The 19,053-nt window shown below is 35.7% G+C and overlaps 1 protein-coding gene across 5 annotated transcripts in view; it reads right to left on the reverse strand.

The window, feature by feature from the left end:
- The window catches only part of VPS13B (vacuolar protein sorting 13 homolog B), a 431,489-nt gene that overhangs the window by 192,439 nt on the left and 219,997 nt on the right, over positions 1-19,053 (reverse strand). For all 5 annotated transcript variants that reach the window (XM_074554422.1, XM_074554431.1, XM_074554441.1 and 2 more), the window contains exons 23-25: positions 13,550-13,784; positions 4,707-4,927; positions 525-737 (exon numbers count right to left, since the gene is read on the reverse strand). In XM_074554422.1, coding sequence (XP_074410523.1) covers positions 525-737; positions 4,707-4,927; positions 13,550-13,784 — 669 coding nt within the window. The remainder of the gene's footprint in view (positions 1-524; positions 738-4,706; positions 4,928-13,549; positions 13,785-19,053) is intronic.

Here is a 19,053-nt window from a genome sequence, read left to right on the forward strand (position 1 = left end):
CTGGGGTGAGCACACAGCTGGGTGCAATGCCAACTTTGGAAGCCTTCACAGCCCAGTACCTCTCCTGGTTGCCAATGCAATTTACACACAGCAGCTTTCTGCTGACCCAGCCATCAGAGTTACTGGCTGACTGCTTGGAACAGTTCACAAGCAGCATAGGTATCAGTGGTATTTTCAAAACAACACTTACTATTCTGCTAATTCTGGACTGGAAAAATGGCTTATGCTTCTTGACCTGAACACACTAACCACAGTTTTCTGCCACAAGATACTACACACTCACTTCAAAGAGAAATAATAAATATATTATACAACAGAAACAATAATAAATATAGCCCAATACAGCAAATATTTTTTTCTCTCTTTTGTTCCACAAAAATGAGTAATAAAGTACTGTTCATTAGTTTATTGGGGCAAGCCACCTGGATTCTACTACTTTGATTTTTCTGATTCTTTGACTGCACACCATTACATTTTGTAGGTCAGAACTCACACAACACATTCTTTTAAGAAATAAAAAATACCTCTGTAGTGGTTCCAATGTCAGCAGATGGGCTGTATGTGCTGGTATCTGGTGGAATGGTACCAATGCTACTTTTAACTGGGGAGCTAGGAGGAACAGGTCCTGTCATTGTTTCAGTATAGACAGAAGATACAGATTGATATAGAACTCCTTTCCTCTGAATTTTATTCCAAACTTTACTTGTGATCTCAGCCAGTTCATACAGAAGCTGCACCTAAAGGAAAAAATAAAACTTAATTTTAGGATGAAGCTTTTCTTAACAAGGTGAAGGAAAAATCATCAAAGTCCTCCACTGAGACTTAGAACATAGCAGAACTGAACTTCTCACCATTTAAAATGTTCTGATAAGCAAATACATTGCAAATAAAATAATTAACATCATTTACAGTATATTGAATTTAATAAAAATAATCTGTTCTTTGTGTAAACATATGGCACATATCTCAAAAAAAACTATAACATGGTCTTGTAAAACTTTTACTAATAAAAATTATAACAATTAAGCAAAGGTAATTTAGCATATATTTCATACATATAAATACTGTCTCTAGGAAAAGGCATGTAAACTTTATAAAATAATAACAATGCAAAATTAATCACTCCAATACTATTAAAATAATGATCCCATGCAGCATATGAAACTGATCTGGCTTTGGAAGAATATTCACCACGAAACTCAACAGTCTCCCGGCATATGTCATTCCAATATTTAGAAACACACTGTTTAACTTGCACATTGTTTGACTCAGTTCTAAGATATTTACATAAGTTTTTGTAAATAGGCATTAATCATGGAATTTGTATGACAACATATTGGAATATACTGTATAAAAAAAGGTCAGTGAAAACTGAAAATAATATATAAGCAGATTCACAGCTGGATACCATACCAAAGTTGCCATTATAAAAAATTTAAATTCTCATATTTATAAGAACTTTAAGCCTCAGGACACTTTTGCTCTATGAAGCTGGCTTCTTATGTGGGCAGAACAGATGCAGAAAAACACTGCTGTCAATCTATATTTGATATAAAACAGTACTTGATTTTGTGCGTGAGAACATGTGATGAAGTCTCAAAATACATGGTGCAGTCTTTTCTTAAGAGGTGAAATGCTGGAATTTTATAAAAACCTTCTTAATTCAACTTGGATTTTCTTTTGAAGTTTCAAGGTTTACACAGAGCAGGTCACATAATCTTTTGACAGAATTTTCCTTAGAGGAAATAAACTTCACAGTACATTTTTTTCCCCTTCATATACAGAGCAATCTACAGCCAAACAGCTCTGGCTCTGATGAAGAACTACTTCAGTTATGCTCTGAAATATTCTGTGTCTGTAGCACTCTGATAGGCACTGGTAACTTTTAAATAACCAAATTCAAATTTCTAAGTTTTCCCGAGTCTTTTCCATGTAATGCAGGAAGCTCAACTAATGTCCTAATGCAACTAACTAATGTAACGTCCACCCAATTGATTGACTAATATAACATTAACTGGTGTTGACACTTTGCTGGCAAAATTATCTCTAGAAATTTAAGAGGATATAGGCAGATGTCCAAATCATACAAGCCAGCAATTTCCCCATGTCCCAGTTTTTTTCCAAGAAATCAAAAGACAGCGTAATCTATGTTTTTATGTTTTAATGAAGCAGGCCTTTCAGAAAATTGTTTATGCTATTGTTCCTAAAGGCAGAAAGTAATGCAAAAGAAGGAACTTGTCTTTACACATATGTTCACATACAAGGTGAAGAGGTTTGTGATCAGTTAATCCAACACTGAAAGGTGCAAATCTTACTGGGATTTCAGTAGTCATAATCATTACAGCTAATAATTACTTATCTTGTCAGGGAGACTTTTTTTTAATTGCTCAGGCTAGAATCCCTCCAGCCACCCTGAAACAGTGGTTATTTCAGACAGCAGTAGCTATGTCTCTGAACATCACCAGCTACCAGCCAACCAAGCAGTATGATCAAAATATCCCAGTCTGAAGCTAGGGACAAAATAAGTTTGTAGGTACGTGGTTTGTTGTAATTGGGAATGGGGCTGTGGCCAAGCCTCATCCCCAATGGGCTACAGCTGGAAAAAAAATATGAACAGCACTGAAGGCCATGGAGCACCCAGGAGCACTGAGCAATCACCAAAGGGAACAGAGGGCACACAGGGGCAATGCGTGAACATCAGGGGTATAAAAGGCTGGGCTAAAGAACAAGAAGGGCAGATGCTTGCAGCCTTCTGAAGTGACGTGATTTTACTCTGTATGGGCAAATGCTTAAAGCCTTCTGAAATTGCATGGTGATGCTTTGTGTATCATGGCCGTCACAACTGTGATATAAGTTCAGCAAACAAAAAAACACACTTCTGTTAGAGGGAGATGATTTTCACAGAGTTATGTCAAAAGGTGAAAATATCAAAAAGCCTCACAATAAAGCCTCATTAAAACAAAAAAGATGGCACATGTCTACATGGAAATAAAATTTCAAAACGTTGACAAAGTCACATCTTTGGTAAATTATTTTTAACGCACTTTATTTCATTCCATTGGTTGTTACTGACTAAATTGGAAGGATTCCTTTTTCTCTTATTGCTTGTGTGTTTTCAAATGCACAATCTCAGTATTTTACAAATACATTTCTGATTATATGAGAAGGGCTAGTATAAGTGTAAGGCTTCTCTCCTTTCTAAGTATTTTTGAGCATGTATAATAATTATTTTTAGAACATACTATTTAAGAGAAGAAAAATGGTAGGACAAAAAGGGTAACTGCCAGTATTTGTTAAAAAAGGCTTCCCCCTCTCACTGCTTCCACTCTCTCCTCAGCAAAACCACACATAACTCAATAAGACCCCACTGACTACTTGGCAAAATCTGCAAAGCTCAATATGTTACAGCATTTTATACTTTAAAAATAACATATTACTACAAAATTGAAAACTACAACCAAGGACAACATCCTGGCAATTTTGCACACTGGAAGTATCTACTGACTTTACAACCATCAGAACATGGTTTCACATTAAATCATAATAGTCATATAAATATAATACTTCACCTTGGCTACCATTTAACAAATTCACCAAATTTCACCTAGCTGGAGGCTGTCATCTACAGAAAAAATACAGCCTGTCACTGTAAGGAATCAAATTTCATACTGTGAATTTATGACTATCAAATGCTGTTTATGGAACTGCATTTTTCATCTTCTATCCTTCAACATCTGGTTCAAGAAGCCTTTTTTCTTCCCTTTTGCGTAAGTAAAGAAGAAGGGACAAGTAAGGCACATGTTAAAGAGAAAAGACATTTCCAGAACCTTTAGTAAACTCAAATAATTTCTCTGCATCCTTTCAGTCATTAGAATACTTCAGTAAGTTAACAACATCACAGTGTACAAGGACACCCTTTAAGACAACATTTGATCTAATATTCCATATTACAACTTCATTTTAACAGTTCACTATGCACATAATACAATTTATATGTAGCTTAGAGTTTTTTTCAGGTTTTTAGTGAAGTTTGCAAAACAAATTACTTTAAGAGGAATGCTTGAAAAATATTGTATTTTTCTATTTTCTTCTTAGTTCTCAACTCACATTTAGGTAAGACTTATAACAATGCCATTTCACTTTTAATATTTTTAAATACCTACTATATTTGAAATTACAGTAAACTAGGTCCAAGTAATTAAAATACAAGATTTGCCTTCTGAAAAAAATCTAAGAACACCTTTTCCTTTTAATAAAAACAAATTAGGTGTTAACTTTCGTTTACATTAATTAATCTGTTTTTTCTTCCTTTTACTGCAGGATACCATTGTTTGCCTAGAAGCCACTTTATGTTCAAAGAAACATTAGTTCCCTGAAAATGTAGCAAAAAAACTACATTAAACCACTTCAATATAAGAATCCACAGTGACAGCAGAACAGTATCACAGCATTTAAGGTACATCTGCAATTCATTTCACCCCATCAGCCAGAAGATGCATTTATACTACAGCTATTACATTTGGAAAAGAGTTTAAATTACAGAAGTTGAGAGAGCTTCAAAGCAAATCTCAATCTAAGCACCTTGTTCTTGATGGCCCAGTTAAAAAAAAATTAAGATAGAGCCCCTCTTCATGAAAATGCAGATCAATCGTACTTAAATCAAGTTATTTTTAATTTCCTTTTATAAATCAATTAAATGTACCAACCTGGGGGTTGGAGCATTTTATTTCAAGGGACTCAAGGTCGACGTGGAGGCAGACGACAAACGAGTGTCTGGATTCCGGCCCTGAAGAAAGCAGTTTCTGTGAAGTCACAGCTAAAGTAGAAGTGCAGCCCATTGGTTCTACCAAATTAAGAGTCATCTGTTGTCCAAGAAGGGTATATACACTGAAATGATGCAGACTAATTGACCATGGAAAAGCATCACCTAGTGATTAAAAAGAAGGGTGCCAAACAGTTAAACAATTACTTAATAAAGAGTAGGGTATTAATTTCACAAAACTAGCAGCGGCCTTATTCGAAACCACCTTACAAGTCAGCAAGTGCAATCCACAACCATTAAATTGATCCCAAACTGTCATAAATATAATTCAACCATTGCTTCCATGCTATACTTCAAAATCTAACAATAGCAATACATTTGTTACAACTTCTAAAAACTGAAATCCACTGGGAATTTTAACTCCAAACTGTGAACATGTACAACATAGTCTTCAAAGAAATCTTTCTTCTTCACATAATTTTCCTCAAACTGAGGAATATCCAGAAAACACTCCCCACTTTTTTCAGCATATGGATGCAGTTCAGAGGCAAGTCCTTCTATTATATACTTATATCTGTTTACAGGTTGTAATACTAAAAAAGTGAATTCTTTCATTTAAAATCTACAGGTTGCATCTCAATACAGTGGCGCTGCAGAGTGAAGCCTATTCCATTGCTCAGAGGACAGCTCTTTCCACTGTCTCACTTAAACTTTCTAGATGATGGATTTTCTAAAACAAAATTATTATGGACATTTACTTAGCACTTAATTTCTTATATTTAGGAAGAAGCCTACCCAGAGAGGTTCCTGGCATCCTACCAGAAATTGTTATCAGGAATAATCACCGAGGTAATTGGGGGTGCACAGCTGAACAACAAAATGCCTACAGCTTCTGTACAATCAGTTTTCTTTAGGTTGTCAATAGATGAAACATAAAAGTTGCCAAATCAGGATCACAGAACTATTCAGGTAGATCTTTAAAGGGCCAACAGGATCTCCTTTTGGTAAAGGTAAATTTTCAACAGTTGTACCAGCTAGAGTTGAGAGGATTTGAGCACACAGATTACAGGAATTGAATGAAACTTGAAACAGAATCCCTGTGGTGGGTTGACCCTGGAGAGTGTCAGGAACCCACTACAGCTGCTATCACTCCCCTTACTCAGCTGGACTAGAAGAGAAAATTTAACAAAAGGCTGGAAAACAGGGGGAAATAATTCACCTGTTACTGTTCATGGGCAGAACAGATTCAACTTGGGAAAGACCATTTAGAGCCAGTTGGAACTGGCTTTGTTGGATTTGAGGAAAGCTTCTGGAATGTTCTCAGAAATGTCAGCCCTGCAGCCCTCCCCACTACCAAAACCTTGCCATGTAAAGCAAATACAATCTCACATATGACAGCCAGGTCCCAGAGGAAAAAAATTAGACTCTGGGAGAAACACTGAACCAAAATTCAAAGAATGCTCAAAATACATGAGCTTGCTCTTCACAGGTATAAGAACATAATATTTTAGGGGTCTTTGGAGTTTTTTTTGTTTGGTTTTGTTTTCTTTAAAGAAAATCTTCATCCCATTTTTCAGCTTTCCTACTGAGGAAGTTGGGCCTTTTTGTCACCACTTGAACAACAGAGTCTGTGCCCAGCATGTGCATTGTCAATCCACCAAAAGCAACTGCCTGTCCTAAAAGCAGCTGGATGAAGTGCCAGGTCTAGACACAGCAGGCTGCTGAGCATCCACAAACCTCAGCCATGCCTGAAACAGTCTTCATCTTTGCAGGGAGAACACAGAAGGAGAAAAGTTCTCCTTCCTGCAGGAAAATTCAGAAAGTTATTTGGTATGAAGCTTTATTTTTCAAAATTTTGGCCTAAGCCATGGATAAAGAGTCCAAACTAATGCCCCAGAAGCATGGGAGCCAGTCTTGAGAATCAGAGGAGAAAATGGTAGACAACGGTACACTGGGCTGGGCCCCTTGGGGTCTCACAGGACAATAAAAAATTCAAACCGCTGTTTTTAAACAATATATGAAGAGTGTGTTTGCTGCCTGGTGTGACTTACAGTCAATAATGTACTGCTGAGAAATCACAACACTAAGAAATAGCACCAACTGTTAACTGTGACCATTTAAAGAAATTGGAAGGGTTTTGAAATTAAAAGAAAGCTCCATTCCAACATCTTTTTACCATATTATTTTAGTAAGACTTCTATTTTTTCTTCCACAGGCGGCTTCAGCAATATATTTATATGTCCAAAAGTATATATCAGAAAACTCTGTATCTCATCCTAGGAACAAACTGAAAACTTCAATAATTTATTTTGAAACTATTACATACTGAAGAATTTGGTTCAAAGAAACTTGAAAATATTTTCAAAAGGTTTGCAGATTAAAAGTTTTGAAGCAATTAATTCATGCCTTTTTCCAAGTTCAGTCATCCAAGAAATACAAAAAAATAATTGTAATAGATGGAAAAAATTCAAATGCAAAGTTAACTCCAATGGCATGTTTCTAATTATTACATATGAACTTTGTTTTTCTCTGTGACCACCACAGTAAATTAACATAGTTTATATTTCATGGATTAGAAAGAAAGAATATCTATGGAAAAAAACAGTGGTAGCTCTACTAGACTGAACACAATATCTAAGTTAAAGGGAAAACGATGATAAAATGTTATCAATTTACAGAAACTGCAGTATGTTGAAAAAATACTGTAGTAAAGACACAGTGAATTTACAGCTAGGAAATTCCCCCAATGTCACCAGTTACCTCCTCTTCAGCTCCATATACACTGTATGCCTGTTCTAACACTTCACTGGAACTGTGCACCTGATAAATCCTTGTTTTGTTTTTGTACCTATATCTTATTTGGTTTTTTAAAAATGTACCTTCATTCATTTTCAAATTTGTTTCATGAAACTATTAAAAAAATAATTCAGAGCATCTAAATATCAAAAGCAACACTGCTTATAGGATTTTCCCATAATTTAAAGAATGATTTCTTGGTAGAAAGGAAATTGCCATATTTAGCAAAATTTTCTCTACATCTAACCTTGGAATCTACATATAATATTTATTTTGTCACCTCATTAATGAAATTCTGAAATATTTTAAGTAAATTGGGAAAACTGGAATTGTCTTTAGTGGAACTACCTTACACTCAACATTTATTATGGCAAGATTGCAAAATATACACATGAAAGTCCCCTACTATGGTTGAAGATTCTGGTCAATTCTGATCTATTACTATAATAAATCCTTATTTTGAATTTGGTAGAGCACCATCACTGATTTGAAATAAAAAAATTATTATTTAAATTATTTCAAATGCTTTGATAACTTCTTAAATTTATAAATACCACTATCAGGTATTTGGCAGTTGACTGACCCAACCATCAGACATTACCTGTGTTAATCTGCTACTTGCAATGGTTTAGAAAGACTAATTTCCTACAGAATTTTTGAATTATTTTTCCAATCTATAAATAAAAAAATTGATATGTGGAAGCTCTTTCTCTGGTACTTATTGATGCATTTTGGGTCTTTGCTAGAGTTAATCATTAATGCTCATAATAAGACTTCCCATATGCATAACATACAGCATTGATAAATTTAAAAATTGTTATGTTTGCTTTCATTTTTATGAGGTATCTTTCTTTATTTTAAAAAACAGATTGCAATTGTGGTATTTGTACAAGTTCTGCACAAGAGAAATTTTGTTTGTTTAAAATCAGTAATGGTAGGAGAGAGGTCATGAAAGCTTTATTGTGCATGTGCTCTGGGATCTATTCCCAGGCTTACCATTAGTACCCACTGCAATCCTTAAAAAGCAACCTGACTACTGTGTCTTCATTTTCCTTTCTGCACCCACACTGCAGGGTCTTTCATGGATTTCTAAAGCCCTCATTCTCATGGGACATGCAATGTTTAAAAAAAAGGCACTGCAGTCACTACATGTTAGGTCACTTGTACTCTTCCCCAGTCATACAACAGGATTTCTATGTCTGCATAACTCCAGCTTTTCCAACATGAGAACTAATTCTACAAGCCATTCTCATGACAGGTAAATTAAACACAGTAATTACTATTACAGATGGTGACATCGACTATAAGCTCAAATAAACCAAAATAGGGTAGATTTAGACGAGATATAAAGAGGAAATTATTCACTACACGAGTAGCAAGACACTGAAAGAGGGAAGTTGTGGATGCCCCATCCCTGAAAGTGCTCACAGCCAGGCTGGAATGGGCTCTGAGCAACCTGGTCTAGTGAAAAGTGTCCCTGCCCATGGCAGGGGGGTTGGAAATAGATGATCTTTAAGGTCACACACAGACCCCTCTATGAAACAGCACACTATTTTAATGCCAAACATTTATCTTAAATATATTAACAGAAAAAAAATAAATTTAAAGGAAAACATTTTTAAAAATCTAATGCAAGACGATAACTTGTAAGGAGGCCAACATACTCCTGTTCTACTTTAAATATTTAACTGTTCTTTTCAGGTTGAAATCTACATTACACTAATTTCCTATTTTCTTACAAGTCACTTATGGACAGATTATTGAGTTTCAACATGTGTTACAAAATTCTGTGAAGGTATATAATCTGCCTTACTACACAAGCAAAAGCCATCTTTCACATTTAAATATCTGGAATAGTGATTCACATGAATGTCAGTAGATGGCTATCCACTTGAAAATGAGAATATGATTAGCAACAATATCAACAACAATTTTAAGATATTTTGAACACTGCTTTCTAAAAGTATTTTACTCTGTCTTACCTAAAGATCTGTATCCTACTGTATCTGACATAAGTAAACACTTTTAAAATGATGAATTCATAAAATTACTACTATGAAAGATTTACTACTATGTTTCCAAAGAGGAACATTATTATAATAATAATTAATACTATTAAAAAAATCAATAACTAAAATAACTGAAAATCTAAACTTCTAAAACCAGGAGGATTTCATCAATACAAAAAATTTTCATTGTTACTCTAAAACTGTGTTTTAGTGCTTTACTTATGAAAAAGTTCCCCTCATGTATTCAATTTGCCTTCCTGTTATAAGTGTTTAGATTTTTGGAAGACCACTTATCAGCCCAGAAGTTCTGACCATAACAACATATGTTGTCCAACTATATTGACCTCATTTTAGCCTATCACTACAGGCTGGAACTTAGAGATTTTATAGATGAATTGTCAAATATTAAGCTAGATGTGCACGGAAAGTCACAACTCACTATAAGCACTTCTCTAAACATTTCAGTTTTCCTCAAACTGAGTTTCTAACAATTTACTTTCTCCTTAGTTTTACATAAAAGGCATACACAAATAGGACAGAGGTCTTCCTCTTCAAAAGGTGTCAAAACAGAGAAGACAAGGGGCAACAAGTACAAGTTGCACTGGGAGAGATTTAATATCAATATAAGGAAGTTTTTACAGTAACAACAACCATTAACTGGAACAGCCTCCTTAGAGATGTGCAGCCTTTCAGGAGCAAAGGAGCAGGGGTGTTAGATAATGTTATCTTGGGTCCCTCTGTCAGGCAAATTTGGACCAGGTGATCATTCAAGGTCATTTCCAACCTGGCCTTCCAGGCTTTATGATTCTGTGATTCTACTTTAACATCTTCAATAAATACTAACTCACAGATCTCTGTCTGATTAATTTGTACTCTTAAGAATACATGATGCAATTCAATACCTTACTTAATTGCATGTGTATACTTATTCAACAGAAGTTCAAAGGAATTATTTCATTCTTTACATAGATAAATCCATTTATGGATTACTTAGTTATTTATAATGACTGAGCTACATAATGTTTCTAAATAAAAGTACTGTAAAAGCATTCCTACAAACTAAAATTACCTCAGAGATGCAGCAAAACTCTGTAAACACACGGAAAGACCTGATTGTGGGATAGTGTTTAAGCTATTTTTGCAGTATGTTGACATCTTGAGGTCAGTAAGTATCTGAGGAGGCTGAAATATTCCCAAATGGCACTAAGATAATGGTCCCTTTTTGTCCTCTTTTAGTCTTTCATGTAATACAAAAACTGTATCAGTGAGCACACAACTTTCTTAAAAGTGACAACACATACTTGTGGAAAAGCCTTTAACTTATATCTTCTTTAGAATGATCAAAAAAATGGCTATCAGGAAAAGCACAGTTGACTAAATATAATTTCTCAGAGATGGTAACATGTCTGACTGTCCCTGAAGTCTTGTTTGAAGACAGAAGCAATTCAGAGACTTTCACAGTACAAGTCCATACAAATTATTTACCTCTACAGGGGAAGAAGCAAAGAAGGTGACTTTAAGTGATGAAAAAAACTTTGAAATGATCTCTTTAAGAGGGAGTCTTGACATGGGAGAAGGCAATGGCTCCATTAGAGAATCAAAAATATCAAGATTGTGAGAACTTCTGTTTGGCATTATTCCCAGAGCGGAAGCCACACACAAATAAATTCCTTACCATAGGCTTTATCCCAAGCAGGGGAATTCTTTTCCCTCACTAGGCTCTTTCCTTCAAATCTGACAAAACTCAAATAGCAATACCTTTCATAAATGGTTTAAATTACATCATCAGTTTAAAAGAAACTAAAAACTTCCATTAAATGTATCTTCTATCTGTCACTATGATTAGCAAATAAGATCATTCCTACTGAAAGTTATTAAAAAACCACATATACCTTTCTCTCTTTCTTTCAAACTTTTTTCCTTTTCATTTGGCAGGATCTCTAACATGTTTTTCAATACTAAAAACTACAATTTTATTTTCATTGCCATGAATTAAGGTAAAATACAGAAAGGAGAAGAGTCCAATATAAGTTGCAGATCAAAGGGAGAAGAAACACAATGTTATAAATCCAAACAAATTTCAGATTGCAGGAGCAGGACTAGCTCTTGAATGTGATTTCCACTTAATTTCTCATACCCTTTAAATTGTTTATATTTCAGCAGTAAGAGAGAAAACAGAATAATTTTCTCAGAAAATGCTGTCACAAAAGCAATGGAACAATTGCTGCATCTCCGTCTCTTCATCTTAGAATCAATACACAAAACAGCAAGAATTCTTTCTAAATAATATAGTTTAAGAATACAATAATGAACTAACTGTACACCAATGCCCTGGTTTTGTCTGGGATAGACTTAATTTTCTTCATAGTAGTTGGCATGTGCTGTTCTGAATTTATGCTGAAAACTGTGGATAATATGGGTATGTTCTAGTTATTGCTGAACAGTACTCAAAGTGTTTCCTGCTGCTCACACTGCTCCACTAGCAAGTAAACTGGGGGCACAGGAGGAGCTGGTAAGGGAGACAGCCTGGTCAGCTGACCTCAAAAAACCAAAGAAACCAACCAAAAAGAAAGGCTGGAACACCTGCCTACTGACAGGAAGCAGCAAATAAATCTGTTATTTTGCTTTGCTTGCACCTGCAACTTTATCTTTTAAGCTGCCTTTATCTCACTCCTAAGCTTTCTCACTTTTGACCTCCTGATTTTCTTCTCCATTCCACCAGGGTGGAGGAGTGAGTGGTTGCGTTCAGCCAGAACTGCTGGCTGGGGTTAAACCACAAATACTGGCATTTCCATGGAATCCAAAACTTAGTTGTGAGACTAGCTCTTACAGAAATCATTAAAATAAACCTGGAACCCAAGGCTCAATATAGCTCAGAATATTTGCCTCACCTATTTCCAGTATACAATTTTTCATACATATATACACACACATATATATGGAACAAGATTTTTACATCAGGATTTATTCAGAACACTGCTGCAAGTCCATTTACCATTTATTCTCATTATTTCTAAGGGCTCAGTTAAAAAAAGCTAAAACACAATAAAAAATATTCAAGATAAGCAACTTGTTTTCACTTGCTAGGTCCTTTTCAGCTTCTCTCCTCCTTTCATTTCTCGATCAACTGCAGAATGTTAAAAGTTGACCCTTCCCTCAAGCTGGTGTAAAACTCAAAGCCCTATCAAATATTAGCTTTTCAAATAAGAACTACTGTATTTTTCTCAACCTTTACAATTTTTTTCTTCAAATCTCTACAAAATCCTTGCTACAATTCCTAAGTCACAACAGAACACAGAACTGTTGCCTGTCAGGATGGCCATTAAAGCCTCATTATTTTCTTTTGACAGTTTGCTCTACTTATGTATTTCTTTTCTCATTTTACATTGAATCATAGAGTATCTCAAGTTGGGAGGGACCTATAAAGATCAAGAAGTGCAACTCCCTGCTCCTTGCAGGACTACCTAAGATTAAAAGCATCCAGAACTCTGAGAGGCTTAGTACCATGACCACTTTTCTGTGCAGCTTGCTCCAGAGACCAACCACTCAGTGAAGAACATTTAGTTAAACATCCAGTCTGAATGTTACATCCAAGACCTTGGTGGGATGAAATGTTTCTCCTAACCTGCCTCTTGGAATTCCTAACCTGCCTCTTCTGTCTTGGAATTTCCAATTTCCTGTCACTTCCTGTTGCGTCAAGATCATTGGCTACAAAATAATTTGAATAGCAAAACCAATGAAGGAAAAAAATTATTTCAGTTTCAAATATACAAAACATCACAGAACTAGCTCTTTGATGATAATTTCCATGTTGATTTCCATGGGGTCAACCTTGTAAGTAGTATTTCTAGACATTAATAACATATAACAACATTCTGCAAAAAAAGCAGTACGAAATCAGAAGTTTTCAAACTAAAATGAAGACAAATTTCATGACAGAAATGGAAACTAAAGAGTAAGGTTTTTGAGTTTATCACGTTACCTTCTTCCAGGATGGGTCTCAGCACAACAAATGGGATTTCTTGCAATGGTTCCATGTGTTTGTGTCCAGCACTCATAATCTTTATCTGGGGCAAGCAGACAACAAGGGTGCCAGGCATACTGGCCTGCCCATGGTACCAGTTCCGCACAGTGCCAGGAATGTCACCTGACACAATAGTACTGGGAGAAGGCAGGCTGTCATTGGGAAGGAATACACAACAAGACTGCACTTCAAGCTGAAAAAACAAAGCAAAGACAGATTCTCAGAAACAGATTATTTTCCCCCTCACTGTGTATTCATATTAGTACAAAATCTGAAGTTATTCATCCATCACAGTTACTGAAAATAGTCTTACCTTCTAATTGAATTAAGAGAAAAGATGACGCAAAATGCTGGGAAATAATATATGCTAATAAATTATGATTATGGAAGGGCAGAAAACAGAAGGATGTTTTTTCTGTGTAAATTCATCAGAAAAGTGTTGCCATATGAAGTGAAAATACATATATCTACATTTCAACAGCTTTGTGCAAGTGCAATTGAGTCAGAGAACATTCTGAATGAGAAAGCCCTCCACTTTTTACCATTCATTAGCTTTGTTAGCAATAGCTAAGTCTCTAGAACTAGCCAGCATTTTATATGCTGTTACTTTCTATAAAGAACTGATTCAGGGAAAATTCTGCCTCTGCTTAATAAGCAACATAATGAGCATGTACAAAAAAGGTAATCATTAGAAAAACTATGAAAAACACAAACTTCAGAGAAAAAACTGACTGACTTTTAAACAAAATGGAGAGGTGTATACATTAAACAAAGAGAAGGAGATAATAATAAATTGATACTTTTATCCCCTTTTCAATGCAATTCAGAAGCAGTACATATGGTTTCATAGGAAATAACATTTTTTTTCTTTATTTTCAGCGCCCTGGAACATGTCTGACCATTTTGCCATCTTCTTAGGAGCTTCTAGTGAGGTAGAGTGAGCCCAAACCAAGAACTTGACTCATCATAACTTCTTAACTCAGAGGTGATGTAAGCTGGGGACTGTTAGTCCTCCTTGGCTCTTACAAATACCATTCTGGCACCTGGATATCAAAAGGCTCCAACAGCCTGCACACTCAAAAGCTTTGTTAAGCAAGTACAAGCTGTGATTCAGTTCCTTGCTTCACATTGCTAGGAAAAACCTAGCACACAAATTGCTGGACAATATATTATTTGTAGCTGTGATAAAAACATTTGTTTCCCGCAAACTTAGGTAACACTCTTTTGGTTTGACATTGTTAAAGACAGCACAGCTTAAAAGCAAAAACCAAGATTTGTACTTCATACTCTCCCCTGAAGGATTTTAGGATATTAGGTCTTTAGGACCACAATAGTGATTTGTAATAGAGCAGGAATTCCACAGCACTGTAAGTACTTTGCCAGCCTGGTGAGTACACAGATATTCATCTTTATTTCAGCATTTTTGTACTCTTTTGCTTAGACAAACTGACAAGAATTCACTGCAGAAAAATATAAGTAGAATTCTGCAAAAATAAATACATTGGTTCATGAAGTTTGTGTTTGTTTCTGGATTTAGAACTGTTTGAGTTGTAAAATGAAGCTAATTACATCTTTGATAAGTAGTTTATTGATCCAAGGTTGCTGAGTGTACTTTATTTATACTGAATGAAAAGCTTGGGTGTATTGTTACAGATGTAACAGATTTCGATTTTTTTTAATGGTAAATTAGTCTCTATGTCAATCTGCAAAGATTTTTACAGTGACACAGATCATGTTCTGGTCTATTAGTAATAGGCTGTAGGTCAAATCATTGTGGGATAATGATAAATAGATGACAAAAGCACTTATGAGCAGTATAATTATTGTTTTATCCATGCATTTGCTGAGTAAACAGTTTATTAAAAAATCACCCATTCTTCATATATACACACAAACACATTTATATATATACACACACATCTATGACGATTAACATCAAATGCTGCCTGGATATACAAACCATGTGGTAATAATCCAGAAATTCCACCAACTTGAAGAGATACTATACTCCATCACATTGCCAGCAGCAGGATCTATAGGGCATGTTTTACAAAGCACTCTCAAGAACAGATCTCAATACTCAGTAGAGTTTTTGCACTTCATTTACAGGTTAATACAGTTTTGTACTAAAGAAAAGTTCTTCCAATCACATTTGGTTTATTTTACTTTGCTGTATCGAGAATACCGAAGTAGAATCACACGAGTTTAACCCCTTTAAATTCCTGATGGAAATTCCTTTTTTACAAAAGCAGCTCTTTGCTACTCATTTCAAACAACTGAATGGGAGTTGGACCATGAATTTTGGTAGGCTTTAAATGGTATCATCAGGCCTCCATATGTGTGATGCATACACTGAGCCCCCTTAAACAGACCAGCAGTAGCTCAGTACAAGCTCCAAATGAGGTAAAAACCTGAGCTGTAGCCAGGTCAAGAACTCCAGGAAACCCGCAAAGAGCAGAGTGACCCAATGAGCATAATGCCTGATCGTGTGAATAACACTTGAATGTGTTTTTTCCAAGACTCAGTTATCAAGGAACAAAGAAAGCTGTGAGTACAAGGAGTCTCTTGCACAGCCTTCCCACTGCATGCAGTTTGACTACAAGCCAACAACAGCCTAAGTGAACTGCCTTGGAGCCCTCCCTGCCAGGATGCCTGCACAGCAGGGATCTCCCCTTGAGCTGGGACACCTTTCAAGGCTCTTCTGAGAGGCAGAGAGGCCTTTCTACTAACAACAGATCTCTGGATGAGTTCAATTCAAACTTTCCCTAAAGTGCAACTGGTCTGCACACCAGTGACTCTCCCCTTGAGCTGGGACACCTCCCAGTGTTTGGGATTCCTTATGTGAGATTGAGTATTCTTTCTGTAACCCAAGGCAGAGAGATCCCTTGCCTGCAATAGATCTGATAAGCTGCTGATAGCATGGTAAATTAATACTACTGAAATCCATGTAGGTAATTCCTTTAGACAGACTGTTGTCAAAGTCTGAGACTAAGACTGGACCTAAGCTTCATCAGGAGTTGAGAAAGCAAGGGGATCCACTCTGTATTTCATGACTCAATGAAAGGACTTTCTTACTCTTTGTATTTCTTCTCTTAGATATAAACTGTTGTCCAGATCAGATCCAGCTGCACCTAAGCCACAGCAGAGATCTGGCAAGCAAGGAAGTCCAGTCTGAACTTCCTGACTCTGACTGAGCGCTTGGGTTCCCTTACCCTTTTCCATCTTTGGCCTCCATGTCAATAATGCCAGATTTATTCAAATTCTATTTTCCCTTTTATATTTCGACCATTAGTAAATGATAAAGTGAATCTTGCTATTGATCTTCCCCAAGTTACACCTTTATGAATTCATATTAAAATCTCCTTTGCTAATGCCTTTGATGATGATTATTTAAGTTACTCTAAATCACTCATTCATGACAAATTGGTGCAGTCAGCAGGATCCTAAATCTGGATTCGCTAAAAAATTGACAACATGTAATACTACAGAATTGCTTGCAGATATAGTTGGCTTACCTGCATTTCATTTAAAGTTTTATATGATTAACAAATTTTGCAAAACATTACTGCAAGATTTCTAAGTCCAATACAATGAATGTATGGCAAAAGCCCACATTTTAGAGCAAATTATGCCATGATTATAATCACACAAGAAATTACCAATTTGAATGCAAAAGGCCCAATAAGTGCAAAACTGAGCTGCACCTGTTGAACTTCTCGGAGGCAGATTCACAACGATCAACTTCAATGGAATTTGTGTACATTTAACTCGCAGAATCTGGAAATTTGCCTACTCACAAGTTCCAGTGAAGGAATGGAAGGGTACACCTAAAATGATAGAATTATATGCTGGACAAAAGTGAGAATGTGTGCTACAGATTGCTTCACCAATCGGAAAGTGTTTCAAAATATATGTAATCCAAATTCTTAAAATTAAACTACATCAATAGCATATATTAAAGCTATCATATAAATCTTTTTACACTTTTTAAATAACTGTTAAACTGTGTGCCTAAAATTGTGAATTTAATGTAAGATGTGACTGATTTATGTAACTGAATATAAATCTGCAGCAGTAAATCTTGTATTAATGTAAGGATCTGACAATCCAAGGGAAAGAAAATGAAGTAATCTGCCAGTAAGAAGTCCTCAAGCTGGGGGTCAGATCCTGTTCATGGAAACCATCTGGTTGGGACCCTCCAAGCCACACCAAACACAAATGATCTTTTAAAAAAATATCCTATTCATTAATGCTTCGCAGCTGCACTGAGTGTTACTTCATTTTTCCATGGCAACATCCTTTCTGTTTCAAGGATCTGATTTCAGTTTTGGTAGCAACATGTTCGTTTGCCAATACTGAACACATTCATGTGTTAAAGAGAACGAATTATTACATTCTTGAAACAGGATCACCCCTTATTTTCATTTCTATTATGTCAAGGCCTATACATGCTAAATAATGTACACAAATGATAAACCAATGAAGCAAGTAGTATTTTCCCTTCTACTTCTAAAACTTTAAGTAAAGCATAACTCTACACTCTACACTTTTACAAACATGTAAGCCTCAAAATGCCCAACAACTCTTGCATAAAAAGAAAAGTATTAAGTTACTGGAGTATTTTTAATTCTTATTTTATAAAAAAGAATGTTGTTCACTAGAGAGAAGAATGAAATAAATACTGCTGAAAAATTAGGTCTTCCTAACTAAGGAGGGCAGGTTGGAGGGAAGAAAAAAAGCCAGTGACTGCCCAAAAGTGCTATGAAGAGGGACAAGTTGTTCAAGACTTTTCAGCCTTTCATGATAGTGATAACATAACCCACATAACATAACCCTTTCATAACCCACATTTAACAGCTACATAATTCAATTAGAGGTACTGGAGATTTTCTACAAGGCGACATTTGCATGAGCATGTCTCTCCAGGGAAGTTGCCTTTCTCTGAATTAGTCATCAACCCTCATAGGCTCAGCAGCAAGGCAATGTGTTTTTCTGGGTACAGAACAACATCTTGCAATGACTCCCCAGGCTGCAAAGAATCACTGCTTACACACCTGGTGTGAGGGTCCTGGCGCACTCAGTATTGTAAGACTGTAGCCCAGCCTCCAACACCCAAATCTGTTCTACCATTCAGACCATTTGCTGCTGAGCCAGACATGCAGTGTTTGTTACACAGAAATTCTTGGTTTGAAGGTAGACAAAAGTAAAAATGTTATAAATGGAAAGCAGAACACATAAGAAAAGGAACTAAGAGAGCAGACTACCTATATATAAAAATGACCCTAATAAGGATCAGATATATTTTCTTTGACCAATTAAAACACAGTGTCATTGTGTTTCACAGTATTCCTGTTCTTTCCCAAGAAAACTTCCAAAACATTTTAAAAGGTTTTATTTAGTTACTGAAAGCACACATTTTTGTTGGCTTGTGGTAAGTAACCAACTTATGAAATAATCCTATC

Source organism: Zonotrichia albicollis, chromosome 1 (assembly GCF_047830755.1).
Source record: "Zonotrichia albicollis isolate bZonAlb1 chromosome 1, bZonAlb1.hap1, whole genome shotgun sequence".
Taxonomy (NCBI): domain Eukaryota; kingdom Metazoa; phylum Chordata; class Aves; order Passeriformes; family Passerellidae; genus Zonotrichia; species Zonotrichia albicollis.